The sequence below is a fragment of the Exophiala bonariae genome, assembly GCF_035927105.1.
Source record: "Exophiala bonariae strain CCFEE 5792 chromosome Unknown scaffold_2, whole genome shotgun sequence".
In the NCBI taxonomy this organism is placed as follows: Eukaryota; Fungi; Ascomycota; class Eurotiomycetes; order Chaetothyriales; family Herpotrichiellaceae; genus Exophiala; species Exophiala bonariae.
The window spans coordinates 40,766-57,911 of NW_027042477.1; the positions used below are offsets into that span (position 1 = coordinate 40,766).

Here is a 17,146-nt window from a genome sequence, read left to right on the forward strand (position 1 = left end):
GGTAAGTTCGCCGGGCACGGCACGTGGTAACGCGTCAAACGTCAAACCGACGTCATTCTTCGTCTCGAAACTTGGATGCTGGAATCTTGACGAGATTCTGCTTCAGACCACATTCATAACCTCCAGTCTCTGCCGAATAGGATTGCCACAAAGTATCTCTGGACGAAGAAGTAATCACGAACACTAGATGCTGGTATCTTGCAGTAGCTATCAATATCACAAATCAGCAGAACGAACAATATATAATCATGGTCAAAATCGATCTGTCCGGCTTCCCAGCCATCGATATCGGTGGCATCCCCACTGAGCCTGGCAGTGCAGGACGATTGAAGCAAAGGATCCGTCGAAACTTGAAAGGTCAAGGAGGCAGCAGCTTCAAACTGAGTTGGACCACGACCGTTCCACGGCTCGTGCTGACCAGTGATACCGACGAGTTCGACGAGACTATCATCCAGCACTTCCACGAAGAAGGCTTTCAACTTGCCTATCTGGCCTATACAGGCGATCATGCCGATTATGTGGCTAGATTGCAGCACTTGCAGGATCCATTGGAACTCGGTGAAAAGTACGCAATTGTAGGTAAGTGGTTTGTGAACATCGCCGACTATCCCAGCCGCCAGGGAGGTTTGAAAGTCGACACAAGCACAAATTGTCTAACGCAATAAAAACCTTTTCAGCCTACGGAGATGCTGCGGCATTGGTGCTCGAAGCATGTATGAAGCCGATGCCTAAATTGGTCGGTGTCATTGCCTATTACCCTCGTAAGTGGAAAGAAGATTTCTGTCTCCAAACATTTATATTCCACCCACCACTCCTAATCCAAATGAACAGCATACATGCCAAGAACCACCACCAGCTTCCCACCGACGCTCAACGTACAAATCCACCTCGCGAGCTCGCAGAAATTCGGCACTCGACATCCCAGCTACCGGTACGACCACACGTACGAAGGATTCGCGGAACACGATTTGGAAGAGTACGACAAAGTGGCAGCACGACTGGCGTGGTCACGGGACATCACGCTTCTACACCGATCGTTCGACATGCCCGAGTACGACTTGGAGGCGATCTGGGAGAATCACACGCGGCTGGAGTTCGAGGAGAAGGATGTGGCCAAGACGCTGGGGACGATGGTGTCGTCGCAGCCGTACGTGAACCACGTGCCGACGATGACGGGCGGCATCGGCCGCGACGACCTGCACCGCTTCTACTCGGAGTTCTTCATGCCGAACAACCCGCCGTCGATGAAGATCCGCCTGCTGTCGCGGACGGTGGGCGCCGACCGCGTCGTCGACGAAATGCTCGTCAAGTTCACCCACACGACCGAGATCCCCTGGATGCTGCCGGGCGTGCCGCCCACGGAGAAGCGTGTCGAGGTCGTGTTGGTGAGCGTGGTGTCCATGCGTGCTGGAAGGCTCGCGCACGAACATATTCACTGGGACCAGGCCAGTGTATTGGTGCAGATTGGCCTGCTTGATCCCGAGTTGGTTCCTAAGACGTTCAAGACGGCGGAGGAGGGCAGGGAGAAAGAGGTCAAGAGGCTTCCTGTCTGTGGGAAGGAAGCGGCGAGGAAGGTGGTGGATGAGGAGCGATATGAGAGTAATGAGTTGATTCCTGGTTGGTCCAAGGAGTAGAATGTGGATGAAGATGATTGCTCAGGTGGTTGTGGGTGGGGAGTTCGAATTGGTTGACTGCATCAGGATGGAAAGGAACGGATCCTCTGGCGTCTACTCAAGAATGCACCACTCTCCTCTGTGCTACGTTGGGATCAAAACCCGTCATAATAATTATATCATCAATTGGGACGATGCATGTACAGTTGTGCGTCTTGATAAAAGTACCCAAACCCCGTAACAGTAATTTCAATAATGTTGATGATACCTCCGGTTCATGATTCGATCATAATTTGCCCTTGACAACAGGCATAGCAACACCACCAGTCTCAGCCATCAACCTCAACCGCCCGGCGAGAAAATCCTCCCAGATTTCCCTAAACCTGCTGAGATCGGTGCGAGCATACTCCTCTACATTCCTCCACATCTTCCGCCTCATGCCACTCGCATCCAGATACTCCAAGTCTGGCGTGAGCATCTGGGTGCGGATATACTCGCGGCCGAGCCTCTGGCTCTCGAAGAGATCCAACATGCCCTCGAGTCGGGGAATCTGCTCGCCGCTTTCGACCTTCATGTGCTCGAGCAGTTCTGCGAAGAGGCGGTTGATGACGTTGGGGAAGTCGTCGGAGTCGAGGGACAGCTCGAAGATGGCCAGGAGCTCTTGCTTGGCCCGGTCGTGGTCGGTGCGGTCGTGCTCGGCCATCTCCCGGCCCTCGTCGCCCAGCTGTTGGATGAACGCCGGCCGCATCACGATGTCTTCCGACACGTCGTGTCGGACTAGCCGCCAGGTCACGTCTAGGAGGAGCCGGCCCCGTTCGGCGGCTGTGCGGGCTTTGCTTAGTCGGCCCGCGAGTTTGTTGATGTTGTTGTGGTCTTGTTCGATGATGGCGGAGAAGGTGGGTGGCGAGCTGTAGGTGGGCGATGTTGATGTGCTTGTGGGTGTTGCCATTGTGGATGGTGAGTCTTGATCGCTAGTATCGAATGCTGGTGGATGATGCGGGGATTCTTTTTTGGTAGGTTTGTTTTTCATTCTAATGGTGGCTGAGGGGGTTTCGAAGAAATTTATACTCATTTTGAGAACTGTGTGGAAGTGGCGATGTGAGGCCGGTACAGGTGGACTGAGCGAAATGAGTGCAAGACCGAGGTATCCAAATATCGGGGTGCGCGATGCTGAGTTGCAGAATGTGACAGGGCCTTAGTTGAGATGATAGGAACTCAAGCGACAAGGAGTGAATAAAGTCCGCTCGATCCCATAGCAACGACTCGAGGTACTCTTTTAAACCCGACGATCAATGCCTCCGCGGACGGAATACGCTGAGTACGAAATTGTATTCTTGAAACCACATGTTCAGAAGCCCGTCAATAGGTCTGGAAGAGGAATGAAGTGGAGAAAAAGAGCAATCCGGGAATCAGAAGAACATGGTAGTGTTTATCAAGACCCACTGTGAAATACGCACAGCCATTATTCGGGGCCCCTAACGTTGATGACCCTGCCGTTGAAGGATGGCAAAACCTGATGTGAGAGAGCGTGATTGGCAAAGGGCCACGGGCCAAAGCTGGAAACAGTGTGGATCGAATAAATTGAACAACGCCAATGCGAACAAAAGTACAAAGTCTGAGGAATCCCAGGCCCGTGGCGGCGCCGATAATGCGGGTACTATCGCCTTTGTGGCGATTTCAAGCGATCGACATCATGTGGTTGCTTCGCATACTACTGAACGTTTGACGATTACTGACTGAGACGTATTGAAGCCGTTGCATGAGAGGCTGTTCCGACGCTTGAGCTAGACATGGTATCCTAACAATGATACAGACCGACTACGGTGTCCGGGGTCTACCATCGTTCCGAGTTTGAGAAGCTGGGTAACTGTACCTGTACCTTGGACTCCCAAAGTGGACCTTGGACTGTCAGGCCTTCTATATTCATCTCTACATGGCAGAGTATCTGAGTGAGTCAAGGGTACAACCTTATTGATTCGGTGCCATTTTCATCACTTTGACTCGCCTAGACCGGTAAACTGCCTCTTGAGGCCAGATGCCCAAGTGCTCATCACTCCCAAAACCCCCACAGTAAGGTTTGATTGCAACTTGGATACCAAGGTAATTACAATCGAACAATATCCCATCCCGCTTAAACGCAGCAAAAAAAGGAAGGAAGCCAACAACAAAACCAGACGCCACGGGTCTCTGAAACAAGCCCTGCAACATGAGACTGTCCCTTCACCGTGGTCCGCTTTGCTCTCCAGAATCGTACACTTCTCGGCTTCCCCAGATTCGGCGTAGTAGTGCCTCTTCGGGCGACAAGCCGTCATGTTCGTCATCCTGCAATCCGTCTGGACTGCCCTGCGACGGAGTCACTTCAATATCATCATGGCTAGTCTGTCTTTGAAAGTGGACTCTTCCCCCTCCTCGGCTTGAGGATCGCGACGTCAATGACAGCTTGCGATCCTCTATGCTGCGGCTTACACCACCCTTTGCATGTCCATTAACATTGTTCGAACTGATACCGCGCCTGCTCTGGGGTCGACTTTTAGATGCTATTCCACTCGCGGATGACACACCGATATCCTGAGGAAGGGCACCGCTTTCTTTGAGCCTGGTCATGCTTTCAACAACGGGACTTCGAAATCTTCTCACAACTGTCAGCTGTTTGACGGCACCTTCATAGTCTTGCTTAACGGCTTTGATTTCCCCTGCGAGGGTGCGACCACCAGCTGCCAGGTTTCGATTTCGGCTTCTTGACCCTGTTCTACTGTGCAAAGATGTGGAGGACCCTACATCCATTCCAATTCCCGAAGCCGGTGGTGTGGTCGGAGTCGATGCACTGGCACGAATCATCTCTCTCCTCTGTAATTCCAGTTTCTGTTGTGTCCGCGAAGGAGCTTGGTTTCCTCGTGGTTTGTGAAACGTCCTTGGTTTCTCTGGACTTTCCGAGGGTTGTGGCTTATAATTGGAAAGAAATGCTGAAGGTGAGCCCGACTCCAGCTCTTCATCAACAAGGCGTTGGGATGAAGCCGGAGTCTCGAGGAAATGAGACACGCCACCGTCAATCGAAGATGATTGTGCAACTCTGGATGCTATTGGGGTCGTTTCCATGGATGCTGCTTCATCATGAGTGATCTGAGAGAAGGATTTGGTAGATTCGGTTCGCGTCATCGGAGTGGGTGTAACGTGTGCCGACACGGTTGACATGGCAGGTGGCGCTCGAGACCCACGTGCCTTTTGTTGCAATAGGTGTGGTTCTGGTGGTGTTTGTGAAGGTGAGATATCAGACTGCTTCCAGAGATTCGGCGCTGATCGATTATTGGTCTTGAGAGAGGGCTGAGGTGGTGAAGAAGTCCGATGAGGACGGTGCACTGTAGCCTCTGCTTCTTTAAGATGGACTGAATCGCCATTTGGAGTCCCTATCCTGGCAGGGGTGGATGTCTTTGAATTATTTCTAGTAGCTTCTGGTGATTGTGTCGTCGAATCCTCCCATTCACCTTCCTCTTCGTCCTCCGATGAGTGATCACCGATTTGAAAAACATTATCTCTTCTATCTTTGTTCTTCCTCTTAGGAGCAGGGGCCAGCCCGACCTTCTTCAGTGCGGGATGGGAGAGGTTTCGTGCAAGAGCATGTGCAGAATGATTCTTTCGCAGATTGCCGTGGGAAAGATTCTTTGCCAGAGCAGCTTGCGAGGTATTTCGTCGCACAAGTGAGGTACCTGGGCTTTGAGGAGGTGTTGAGCTACTGGATTTCTTTCTCTGGTGTCCATGTTGTTGAGTATCGGACGCAATGTTCGCAGTGGAATGGACTTTGGCCAATTTACTAAGTCCTTTTCCGTGGGAGACGTTTCTTGAATGACGGCTCACAACATGAGGCCGATGAGCTTTGTGTGTTGTTGTGACCTGCTTCCCAGATGAGGATAAAGAGTGAGTGGAAGAGGCACGCTCGGTTAGCGACGGTCGCTTCATGGGGGAGGGGGATGAAGAAGGCATCGTGTTGCAGATGTTCAAAGTCGCCAATAGGGAGATAGTTAAGGAGATGCTGGTCAAGAAATAGACATAGTGAAATGGCTGTGGAGGAGTATCTTCGAGACTGAAGATGAAAACGATATCACAGAAGGTCCTGTGACGCGAGACTGAAGCGACCAACAGTTGAGGTTGCAGGAAACTGCTACCCGAAGTGACTCTCCTCTGTCAATCTTTTGGCGGGCACGCTCGATATCTGTTCCCACGTGACGGCCGTGAGGGCCATGGAGGCCGGATCGGCACCACATTTCTCCGAGCAGCTTGACCTCCGTCATTGAAAAGGATGCCTTTCTGTTACGCACTCGCAACTATGGCACTCAAAAAGCCTGCTGTGAAGTGGATGTACGGGCAAGTGACAATGACCGGGGACTTAGTATTCAGCCGGCTTCAGCATTTGGTTTATCATAAGAATGAACTAAGGGACTCGTTGCCAGCCACACCTATGGTGAGGCGACGTCTTCAGGACAAAGTTGCGGCGACACGAATCATGCGCCTCTAACAGTCATCCATCACATATGATCCCGTCCTAAAATACGCGGCACAAAGCGGGTCGAAATATCTACTTCGAAGCATGGCTCCTCAAGATCAAACCTGTGCCGATCCTGTTTCTCCGTGCAGATGTCGTATTGAAGTTGTCTCTAGCTTCAAGAGTCTCCCCTTTTTCCCTTGGCAATTATTCACCACTGGCAGTTGTTGAGTGGTGTAAGCGCTCCCAGAATCTGGATCGTCATCTCCGTGCCTCAACGGCAGATTTTCGAACGGCCCCAGGGCGATGCGAAGCACGTTCTCTTCCTTGTGGCTGATGATGACACATTGGGTCACGAGTATTAGCAATGATGGTCGACCAGCTGGGTAGGAACTCCCAGGCGGGTGCCTAACCCTGTCATCGCCTAGCAACACAGTACTCAGAAGAAAGGTTGTGAGAGCCAGACCCGATTTAAGTATGTATAGCGAGTGCCTTCCGGCAGCAATGACCAAGATACTCTAATGAAGTCTACTGTTCATCTGTTCGATGGAATATCCATCAACTTACATGCCAATGGTTCAAAGACCAAAAGTCATGAACGATTTCAACTCAAAGCCACGGTATATGAGCTACATTTCTGAATTGGGCGATCAAGGCCAGCCCGATTACAAGTACCTCCGAAACCTATTCGACAGCCTTCAGCTAGTCCCCAGTTCTTCAACGTCGAGACATCGCTAATCAACGAGAGAAACTAGAAACGCTCATTTTGTATCCGGAGATACTAGAAATATCATTCTATTCAAGCTTGAGAAGCTCATATACCAAGCAGGCTTGAAAAGATCCAATGACGAGGAAGTTCGGACTTTATCCACAAGAGACGGCGATATCATCATGGCACGGAACAGGCATAGCGCAGCGCAAGATACCACTTGGAATTAGTGCCGATCCGGAACGTGGAGCATTCAAGCTCGGTGCTAAATTCTTCCTGCCCTCCTTGCCCAGGAGCACTTGGTGGGAACAGCTCGCACCTTGAGCTCCTTGCTCGGATGACGATTCATGAATCCGCGATTTCCAGTCGCTTCCTTCTGTGTTCTGCTCAGACGACTACTCGGACTTTGGCATTGACTTGCTGCTGAAGAATGATGCTGTTATTGCTCAGCTCTTCGATCCCGTGCGACACCAATGTCTGGGACATTGCCCTAGCACGACGCGTATGGACAGTCCCTGTCGTCAACATGCTTGCGACTATCAAGTCGAATTTCAGATGCCCGACAGTTGCGACGCAGAGCAGTTGCGGGGACGGCACATCGAAGTCGATCACAGCGAGGATGTCATTATTCTCATTGCGCGGCTCGGTCCTGTCCTTTACCTGCCCGCTAGGTTAGCAGGCTGCAGGAGTGAATGTTCAGAGTTCCTTCTTACCACTATTTGGCCACTCCGGGCGACCTCGTCGAGGGATTTCCACCCTTCAGAAACTTTGTGATAACTGTTTTTCTGACTACGTCAGGAAGAATCGACCCCCCCCTTTCCCCCCCCCCAATAACCGTTAAATACCCGCGCACTCCGTGTCAGCGTCTAGAGGCAGCAGCACGTGAGCTCGGCTGACCTACCCCATTTGGTACACAGCCCAGCACTTGGGATGTGATCGGGGGAACCAGTTCAGCTTGGCTTGGCTCCGATCTGGGCACTCGTGTGCCAGCCTCTACCAAGCACCATGCCATCATTAAAATTTGCTTGTCATCTTCCAACCAGGTGAAACTTATGGCCTATACGACGTCGGCCAAGTCTTTGCGATAAAATCTTCATTTTGTACAGCTCAGAGAGGTTCAGAATCCATTGAGGCGAGCAGCTTTACCTTTTCTGGCTCTGGAGGTTTACCAAGGCTGAGCTGAGGTAAGTGTTCAGCCAATGGTCAACTCCAGCATTGTTTGAAACCCCAGCTGAGCATTTGACTTTAGTCAGTCCAAGGACTGTGAATCGCGGAGCTCAGCCCAACCCGGGCGAATTTTCTCGAACGACTAGCTAACTTAGTCGAGCTCTCATTGTACACAATGCAAAATCAAAGCCGGGACAGCTGTTCAAGAATAATGGAGACTGATGAATTGTATTCTCGGTTCTTAAGGTGAAATTTGTGAGGTAGGGTTGCCACTGCTGCGGACCTTGAGATGAGTTGCAAATCCTAATAAATATAATGTCTGATCATCTTCGTTGATTTTCATAACCATCTCAGCGCCTTCGTTGTCCGAGCCTATCTCCTTGGAGGCCATTGCTGCTCCATATGCCACAAGTAGAGCTAATGGAGATTTTCTCTTCCAATGGCACCAAATATCGTCGCCATAATGGCCCCGACTTAGCCTTAAACGGTCCCCACCGATCTCAGAGTAAGTCGCAGCATTGAGACTACCCCTGAGTCTATCATGGGCTAGGATACTCAAATGCGAGTGGCCCGACTTCACAAGCATTAACGCCGACATTACAGACCCATTGATTGTGCATCAGCTCTCTCCTGAGGGACGAGATCGAGTGCCCACTAGAACCAGTACATAGTATCTTGTTGATAATGTTGCAGATTGGGCTGAAACACTAAACCCAGTAAACCGTCGTCGCAGTGAAGGCATTCTATATGCTCATTGGATTACAGGTCACCTTCGCCATCTGTTTCAAGCTCAAAATTTGTCGGTAGCTTTGTTCTCAGCCCTCCAGCTGAGAGGTATCGAGACACGCCCGATGTGCTTCGGGCGCCCCTGAAATTATATCGCAGCATCATAACTTCAACAATCACAAGTGCCATAGATCTGAGGGTGGTTGATTAAGAGGTATTTAAGCAGAGTCACAATCATGATTTCGGAAGATAAGTTTTTTTACTGCGCATAGGCAATCCATCCTTAGAATCAGTATTACCATCTATCTGCCTCGTTGTTCTTCGACAATCATTTGGAAAGTTTTCCTTCCTTAGAGGTACCCGCGCGAAACCATGCAGACTTTTGCTCTTGCCTGTGCAGGACTTGCGATCCTTCAAGGTGCAATGTGAGTTTGGCACTGAAATGGGATGAAAGTGTCCAGTTAACCACGATATACAGCGCAAATCCGATCGCCTCCCTTGGCCGTCGAGCACTTCTGTCAACGTCTGACGATTTGCCCTCATCAAATGAAGTGCTCGAAGTCATCTCTGGTGCTCAAGAAATTGCTATATCGATCAGTGACTCCTCAGACATCATCGCCAACGTCAATGCAGCTTTCGACGACATCTATTCAATTGTGCAGATTGACAGTTCCGAGCTGGACGGCGCCAGTATTCCGACTACTACCACTATCATTCCCATTATTGACAGTGTTATCTGTCAACTCTTGCTTTGTGATCGCTCAGTCGTCCTATCTCCGGGATCGGGCGTCGTAGACCCAGAGCAAGAATTTCTTCCTTCAGAATTGGCGATCGCAGAGCTGCAAGGCTGGGCAAACGGAACCATCCCCATCCCTAGTGAGGTTGCGGATGTTAGTCTTGATGCGGATACGGTAACTCAATTTGTGGATGCTGTCTCAGGAATGGTTAAGATTTGGAAAAAGGCTTCCGGAAGCACTCCCTCACCGCAGCAGAAGCGCGCGCTCCGCCAAATTGCTGCTGCAAAAATGCACAAACGTGTCGCTCCATTATTGATTGGCGCAGTGATTGGTCTTGCCGTTCTCCTGTGGTCTACAGAGGCTCGCTGAGCCTCAAGTCAAGCATTTTCGATCGCCCGTCACTAAATTTTCAATTGAAGGATGCTGACAGACGGAGTTCGAATTACCAACGGGGAGGTACACACGAAGGCCAGGACTACATATTCTGTTTTGCTCTGTTTTATTCGCTATTGAGGCTATGTAGACATTCTTGGCAGCTACTCCGCTCCAGGTCCAAAGATCAGCCCTCCTAGATACTCTTCATGTCATGGATATACGTCAAAGATGAATGAACAGGACAACTCTTTTGGAATACCCTAAGTATGCTATATAATACTATAAATAGTCTCCCCTGAACACCATGCAAAAGAATCAAACCCCGTTCAATGACCATTCGATATACCTTTGCTGGGCAATCTACCATCCCAAGCCTTCTTCACTTCAGCCTCGGCATCATAGCCATAGCACCATCGCTGTGTGGTCGGATCACTCCACTGATTGGCACTCGTCGTGAACTGACGGCCCTCAACTTCAGCCCTGGTTGCGGCATCTCGTGCACGTTGTTCCGGGCCATCCGGGAAATGCCACAGCTTACCGTTGATCAAACTCGCCTCTTGCATCTGGCTTGTTCGCAAAATACGCACGGACTCCCAGATGTGTAAAGCCTCGGGGAGATCGGCGGCATTGTCGACGAGGTCGATCGCTTCGGCCAGTGCTGCTGCATCTTCGACGGCCATGGCTGCGCCTTGGGACATGTATGGCACCATGGCGTGAGCGGCATCGCCCATGATCAGGAGTTTGTTCGAGGAGGCCACCCAGCTCTTCAGTGGTGTACCGCTCAGGAGAGGCCACTTCAGGGTTGTGTCGATCATGTCGATGATCTTGGTGAGTGTCGGGTCCCAGCCGTTGAAGTGTTCTCGCATCTGGGAGAGGATGTTTTCTGGGCTTTGTTTGACCCAGCCTGCGGGGTCCGAGCGGTCGGGATGTGACAAGACCATATTGAACGCCTTGCCACCGGAGATGGTGTAGGTCATCACGTGTCGCATTTCTCCAATCCACAAGTTGAGGCCGGGAACCAACAACAGCTTGGCCGTGTCCGGATGGGCTTTCATCTTCTCGACGTCGACAGTGGCTCTGTATGCGGCGAAGCCTGTCCGCAAGGGAGCCTGATCGACACCAGCGAGGACTTTACTCCTTCCGATGGACTTAACGCCATCGGAACAGATGACCAGGTCTCCGGTATATGTCTTGCCATCTTCGACGGTGACTGATGGCGCATTTTCGTCGTAGTTGTTCACTTTGGAGTTTAAAATGACATCCACACCCAGCTCCAGTGCCAGTTGATACAAAGCATCGTGGAAATGTGCTCGGTGAACGACATAGTACGGAGCATCAAAGTTCTCCTGGAACTCTGGCACGAGTTTCGTAAGTGCAATGACATCGCCATTTTGCCAGCGTTTAAATGCTATGCTCTCAGGCGTCACGACTTTGGCGGCAAGATAGGGTTTCAAGCCCCATTTGATCAGGAGTCGACTCGAGTTCGACGGGATCTGAATACCAGCACCAACCTAAAAGGGATCAAAGTGTTTAGTATATCTTTATAGTCTTTGTGCAAGATCCAAGGGCTGAGAAGACATACCTCTGCTAAAAATGGGGCTTGCTCAACCACGGTCACTTTGTGGCCTTTCCTAGCCAAGGCGATGGCTGCTGCCAGCCCACCGAGACCGGCGCCCACAATGACAATCTTGAGGCTTAGTCGTGATGGCTTGTCTCTCCGGTCATGTAAGGATAGCTTCTCCATTGCCTCTTGTTGTGCTTGTTCCTTCCTCAACTTGACCAAGAAGTCCAAACTTCCGGTTGGGTAAGAAGCAGTCTATCGTCATTGGTGAGCCTGCATAGCTCGGAACTCAGACATGAGACAGGAGACTTACATCTGGTAACTTGATGAATTGTGCAGTATCTTCGGTCTTCACTTGAGAGCTGCCATTGCCATTGGCTGTGGTTTCTGAGTCTGCTTGAATCATCTTTGAAGTTTTTCTTTTTGAGATTCCGCCGAATTCCAGATATTCGGAATGGTATTTGAGTTTCTCAGGCTGGAGAATTCGGTGACTAGTTGATAGCCAATACCTGGATGGCCTTGTATAAATCTTCCCTTGGAACTTGCCTGGAACAAGTGTCAGGTGTTCCGTGTGTTAAGAGCCGATATTGACCCGTTGACCTCTCGAGGGAGTTATCTCCATCATGCAAAGGCAGTCTCGACCGGTACATGATCTCGGAGGATCGGCCGGGGAAGCATCGGGATCGGAGATCGACCACCACGGAGAGTCTATTTTGGTGAACTAATCGTACATCAGCAAACGGAACGGTTCTTCTTGCCTCCATCATTGTCATCGGACACATATATTATTAGAGGCAAGGCTTGCTGGAAAACTTTAAGAGTGCCAACCAAAGGAACTCCATTCACTTCTGAGAATCAAACTCTTCGAAAGGAGAAACCCGATATTCAAAATGGCCACTCAAACCACCACCATCTCAGAAACCACTGCTCCAGCACGGACATCGGCACAGGATCCCAATGAGGAACTGATAGAGAATGCTCTCAAAGTGCATACGAAGCCATTATGGACACAAATGGCAAAATTAAACCCGCCCGCTCCCAATCCCACAGCCATCCCATATATATGGAGATACGATGAAGTACGGCCCAGCCTACTTCGGGCAGGAGAAATCGTTCCAGAAGCACAGGCAGAACGACGAGTCTTGATGCTGGTCAATCCTGCTAGAGGTGAGTGTTTCTCTATCCGTCATCAATTCGGAAGGCCGCCACTAACAAGAAGCAGATGCTCCATATACGACTGATACTCTGTACGCCGGCCTTCAGCTCGTGATGCCAAACGAGACAGCAAAGGCCCACCGACATACAGCCTTTGCAATGCGCTTTATCATCGAGGGGCAAGGTGGCTTTACCGCCGTCCACGGCAAACGAATCACCATGCAGAGAGGAGATGTCATCCTTACACCTACGTGGAACTGGCACGACCATGGGAAGGATGGCTCAGGACCCATGATCTGGCTTGATGGCCTTGATCTTCCCAACTTCAGGCACTTCCCCGTGCACTTTGTCGAACACTATCAGAACCCCCGGTACCCAGCCCAGGACGTTGATTCGACTGATTCGCCAATCGTATTCCCCTGGAACGTCATGCAGAAGCGCCTCGATGACAAGTCAGGCAACTGGACGTCTGAGGATTACCTTAAGAAGGATGGACGACCAGGTAAGTCCAAATTGTTTCAATATTCTTGGTACCGCAGACCACTAGACTAACGTCCTCCAGTATCCAAAATCCTCGGCGGTTCAGCCGAACGACTGAACGCGGGAACACAATCTCCCGCAGTGCGCGAGACGGCTTCATCTGTCTACCACATCGTTACCGGTAGAGGCTACAGCGAGGTAGATGGACAAAGGATTCAGTGGAAGCAAGGCGACACGTTCTGCGTCCCCGCGTGGAATAAGTATCAGCACACAGCCGAAGGCGACGAGACGGTGTATCTGTACCGGTTCCATGACAAACCGATGTTGACTTCTCTTGGATTTTACAGGGTGGAGGGCGTCGATGTCGAGAGCTTCGTGTCGGATTAGGCGGTAGACATTAAATATATACTCACAAACGATACATCACAATTAATGGGTGTAGAAACTTGAACTAAGTTACGGTGTATTTGCACAAAAAGTCAATCGAGTGCTCAGCAATTGACTTGCTCTCCAATGAATGACTATCACCGTCTAAAAATAACAATACAGGCGTATACGCCACCAGAGACCCGCCACCACGTGCTGTATTCATGCATTGATTGTTTGTCGCATCCATGAGACCCCCCAACTCCATTGCTAAAGATCTGAATTGACAAGCGCACCGGCTTGCTCGTGGAAATTTCATGGGCGAAAAACAGGTTATAAAAGAGTCACGAAGGACCCTATTTGCGTCTGCCTGCAAGATTGGCTAAACGCTTGCGTCGTTCTTCCTTCTCGCGCTTAAGTCTCTGCTCTTCAGCGAGCTCCCTGGCGTCGTCATCTCTCGCTGCTTTCGTGGCTCTGCGTTCCTCTTCATCAATGTCGAAGGCCCCCGCTTCCATGTTAGAGGACGCGTCAGAGTCATAATCTCCCTCATCTTCGTCATCGACCTCTGAGTCTTCCTCCTCATCAGTGCCCAGATACTCATCGTATCTGCCTTTCTTACGGGATGGTGGTAGTCGAGGTTTCGCCGCAGAAGTGCCCATTGTGCCTCGGTATGCTGTGGCTGGCGCATGAAGAGGTGGTCGAGCAACTTTGGCAGTCCGTGGCAGGTCTGATTTCTTGGCAGGGCTAACACTGCGTGCTTTGTCGAGTTTGCCAGTTTTCGCCAATCGACCATTATGTTTCTCCTTAGCTGCCTTAATTTTCTCTTCTTCTTGCTTCTTCCGTTCAGCAAGTTTTGAAATCTTTTCACGATTTGTAGATTGATGCTTTATCATTCCAACTTGAATTTGAGACTTGGCCTCCTGTGCCTGTTTAGCTCGTGCCATAATGTCTGCATATGACCCCTTCGCTGGCGGTTTCGCACTGGAAGTTGTCGGTGTACTGGAAGTTGTTGGTGTCACAGGAGGGGTTGAGCCAGACTTAGAAGTATTGGCGGTAGTATCAAGTCTCGGTTTGAGGGCGGTCGTGGCAAGCTTGTCGAGCGAGGGCTTAGGGGCATTGAGCGGTGGTGCAGCCACTCGTCTGTTGACCGTGCTTGATAAACCAGGAGCCGGATTCGGTTTGATGTGCTTTTCCACCACTTTCAGAGAGTCTTCATCCGCCTTTCGTTTTGTACCGTTCAGTGGTGAAGGCGTAGCTTGAAAGCCCGTGCGAGCACCTGGCTTGCCGGCGTTTTGTGTCAGACGTTGAGAATTAGCATTGATGGGTCGAACGAGTGGTTTGGGAGGTGTTGGAGCCTTCCCACTGCCAATTGAGTCGACGAGTTCGCCCAAGAAACTCATATTGATAGATTTGTTGCCGGAGCAAAAGGAAACAGCGTGGCAAGGTCAGATGTACAATTTTGGCTTCTTAGACATGATCACCATGTCTGCTCCATGACTTTGAAGATTTCCTCTTGAGTTGTAAGTGACAGGATCGATGCCACGGACGAAACGATGAGTGTAAGACAATCCAGATGATAGTGTGAAGTGAGCAAACAGCATAGGCAGCCGAGAGTGAAGAAGAAGGACAAAGAAAAGTGACTCCCCGCAAGTCGAAGTTCACCCGCCGGATTTGTTGGGCAAGGCTGGCAAGTTAGCCGAATGGCACTAGGGTCGCTAGCACTAGCTAGAACGTTGTCGCTAAGATGCGCTGCCGCTTTAATCGGGCTTGGCTCAGACTCCCCCCGCGAACTTTTTGACGCACATTCAGAACTTCTTTTGTGCGCCTAGTTTAACCCGACACCACGTTCTATATCAACTCCTAGAACTTGAAGTGCCAGTCTCCGCCCAATTCGCGGTTAAATTGATTGTCTCTCCTGTTCGCAACAGCAACTAAATCTGTATGCTCACTCAATCAGAGGAATCTCTATCGGATCGCTAACAATCTCCAGACAACACCAAAAATGAAGCATCTCGCAGCTTATCTCCTCCTTGGCCTCGCTGGCAACACCTCCCCATCCGAGTCCGATATCAAGGAAGTTCTCTCATCTGTTGGAATTGACGCCGACGATGAGCGCCTCTCCACACTCCTCAAGGAATTGAAGGGCAAGGACATCAGCGAAGTACGGACCCGCTATGGGAAATGCATGGAAATCTAGACTAACAAATCTACAGTTGATCTCTGAGGGTTCAACCAAGCTCGCCTCCGTCCCATCCGGTGGTGGCGGTGGTGCTGCCCCAGCAGCTGGTGGTGCCGCCGCTGGTGGTGCTGCTGCCGCTGAGGAGGAGAAGCCTGCTGAGAAGGAGGAAGAGAAGGAAGAATCCGATGATGACATGGGATTCGGCCTGTTCGACTAAGCGACTTCTTTCGCCGGCTATCAAATTGTATGCCTCACGAAATGCTACAATACTGGTCAAAATTGCTCACTGTTGCTGAGCCGAAGATGAAGACAGTCATATCCCAGCGCTGTCTTTGAGAAGTCATCGGAAACCTCAGTGATGCAAGGGCAGGACAAGATATACGATTCAAAAGACAAATCATGAATCTGTTCAATCAAACGACGACTTCTTGTAATCTTTGAAGTCAATTCTGCCATCAGCATGAGTGGCTAGTCAAGTCATGGATCAATGAGCAAACTTGAACCACATCGCTTTTCCCCCGTGCTTTATTTTCTGGCTCAGACAATCATAATCTGAGCACTGTCGTACGTCGCATTGAAACTATAGTCCTGCATAAGAACACATCCCAAATTGCTCAGAAAACGCCCATGTCATTCTCAGATTTCATAGAAATTTTCGGCAAACTTGCCTGCATGGGACTGGAATGCCAAGATTTCTGCTGCCCACAGTGCAGCCACATTTTCCAATATCAGACTTCAACGTCGAACTGCCAACATCTGCACAATCGCAACAATCCTCGCTTTTCGACAGTCATATCGAAAAGCGTATTTGCAGTCCCGCCGCAATCATGGCCGACGCCGAATACGTACGTTTTGAACACCTCGTCACGAAATGAATGGATCTCAACTGACCTGGGAATTAGAACGCTGAGGAAGCCGCCGAGCTCAAGAAGAGAAGAGCCTTCCGCAAGTTTTCTTACAGAGGTATTGATCTCGACCAGTATGTGCTACCTCATCCTCACGCCAGCGTGTGAACACCGCGACATCTGCGAATCCGAAACCCTTGAAGACCCCCGTATGAAATGAATAGAGATTGACCATTGGGCAACCTAAAAAAAAACAGACTCCTCGACATCCCCTCAAATGAACTCCTCACCATCCTCCACGCCCGCGCCCGTCGTCGGTTCAACCGTGGCCTGAAGCGCCGCCCCATGGGATTGATCAAGAAGCTGCGAAAGTCGAAGCAGAACGCCAAACCCAACGAGAAGCCCGACCTGGTCAAGACACACCTGCGTGACATGATCATCGTGCCCGAGATGATCGGCAGCGTCATCGGTATCTACTCCGGCAAGGAATTCAACCAAGTCGAAATCAAGCCTGAGATGGTCGGTCACTACCTCGGCGAGTTCTCCATCTCATACAAGCCCGTCAAGCACGGTCGTCCCGGTATCGGTGCCACCCACTCCTCGCGATTTATTCCCCTGAAGTAGGACGGATATGTGGAGTGTTTGAATGGTGGTGATGATGGTTGTTGTGGTTGTAGATGGGAGTTTCGACACTGGCCTCTTTTTCTGCATATGTGATGGTGCGGGTGGGGTGAAATGGGGATGTTATTGTCACTA

General features: G+C 50.6%; 9 protein-coding genes across 9 annotated transcripts; 5 read left to right on the plus strand and 4 right to left on the minus strand.

Moving 5' to 3' along the window:
- Positions 1–248: 248 nt before the first annotated feature.
- LTR84_004527 (uncharacterized protein) lies at positions 249–1,634 on the plus strand (the record flags this gene model as incomplete). The annotated part of the gene is made up of 3 exons (XM_064848104.1): positions 249–579; positions 678–761; positions 832–1,634. The coding sequence occupies 3 exons, from the start codon at positions 249–251 to the stop codon at positions 1,632–1,634; spliced, it is 1,218 nt and encodes a 405-aa protein (XP_064710728.1).
- Positions 1,635–1,899: 265 nt separating this feature from the next.
- LTR84_004528 (uncharacterized protein) lies at positions 1,900–2,562 on the minus strand (the record flags this gene model as incomplete). Its single annotated transcript, XM_064848105.1, has 1 exon — positions 1,900–2,562. The coding sequence occupies one exon, from the start codon at positions 2,560–2,562 to the stop codon at positions 1,900–1,902; it is 663 nt and encodes a 220-aa protein (XP_064710729.1).
- Positions 2,563–3,833: 1,271 nt separating this feature from the next.
- Positions 3,834–5,591, minus strand: LTR84_004529 (uncharacterized protein; the record flags this gene model as incomplete). Its single annotated transcript, XM_064848106.1, has 1 exon — positions 3,834–5,591. The coding sequence occupies one exon, from the start codon at positions 5,589–5,591 to the stop codon at positions 3,834–3,836; it is 1,758 nt and encodes a 585-aa protein (XP_064710730.1).
- Positions 5,592–9,064: 3,473 nt separating this feature from the next.
- On the plus strand, positions 9,065–9,798 carry LTR84_004530 (uncharacterized protein; the record flags this gene model as incomplete). Its single annotated transcript, XM_064848107.1, has 2 exons — positions 9,065–9,117; positions 9,171–9,798. 2 exons carry the CDS (start codon positions 9,065–9,067, stop codon positions 9,796–9,798), a joined length of 681 nt encoding a protein of 226 aa, XP_064710731.1.
- Positions 9,799–10,130: 332 nt separating this feature from the next.
- Positions 10,131–11,771, minus strand: LTR84_004531 (uncharacterized protein; the record flags this gene model as incomplete). The annotated part of the gene is made up of 3 exons (XM_064848108.1): positions 10,131–11,315; positions 11,387–11,620; positions 11,679–11,771. 3 exons carry the CDS (start codon positions 11,769–11,771, stop codon positions 10,131–10,133), a joined length of 1,512 nt encoding a protein of 503 aa, XP_064710732.1.
- A 484-nt stretch (positions 11,772–12,255) lies between these two features.
- Positions 12,256–13,387, plus strand: LTR84_004532 (uncharacterized protein; the record flags this gene model as incomplete). Its single annotated transcript, XM_064848109.1, has 3 exons — positions 12,256–12,532; positions 12,588–13,022; positions 13,083–13,387. 3 exons carry the CDS (start codon positions 12,256–12,258, stop codon positions 13,385–13,387), a joined length of 1,017 nt encoding a protein of 338 aa, XP_064710733.1.
- Positions 13,388–13,722: 335 nt separating this feature from the next.
- LTR84_004533 (uncharacterized protein) lies at positions 13,723–14,766 on the minus strand (the record flags this gene model as incomplete). The annotated part of the gene is made up of 1 exon (XM_064848110.1): positions 13,723–14,766. One exon carries the CDS (start codon positions 14,764–14,766, stop codon positions 13,723–13,725), a length of 1,044 nt encoding a protein of 347 aa, XP_064710734.1.
- Positions 14,767–15,368: 602 nt separating this feature from the next.
- On the plus strand, positions 15,369–15,762 carry LTR84_004534 (uncharacterized protein; the record flags this gene model as incomplete). Its single annotated transcript, XM_064848111.1, has 2 exons — positions 15,369–15,527; positions 15,580–15,762. The coding sequence occupies 2 exons, from the start codon at positions 15,369–15,371 to the stop codon at positions 15,760–15,762; spliced, it is 342 nt and encodes a 113-aa protein (XP_064710735.1).
- A 610-nt stretch (positions 15,763–16,372) lies between these two features.
- Positions 16,373–17,014, plus strand: RPS15 (ribosomal protein S15; the record flags this gene model as incomplete). The annotated part of the gene is made up of 3 exons (XM_064848112.1): positions 16,373–16,390; positions 16,448–16,524; positions 16,648–17,014. 3 exons carry the CDS (start codon positions 16,373–16,375, stop codon positions 17,012–17,014), a joined length of 462 nt encoding a protein of 153 aa, XP_064710736.1.
- Positions 17,015–17,146: the final 132 nt, after the last annotated feature.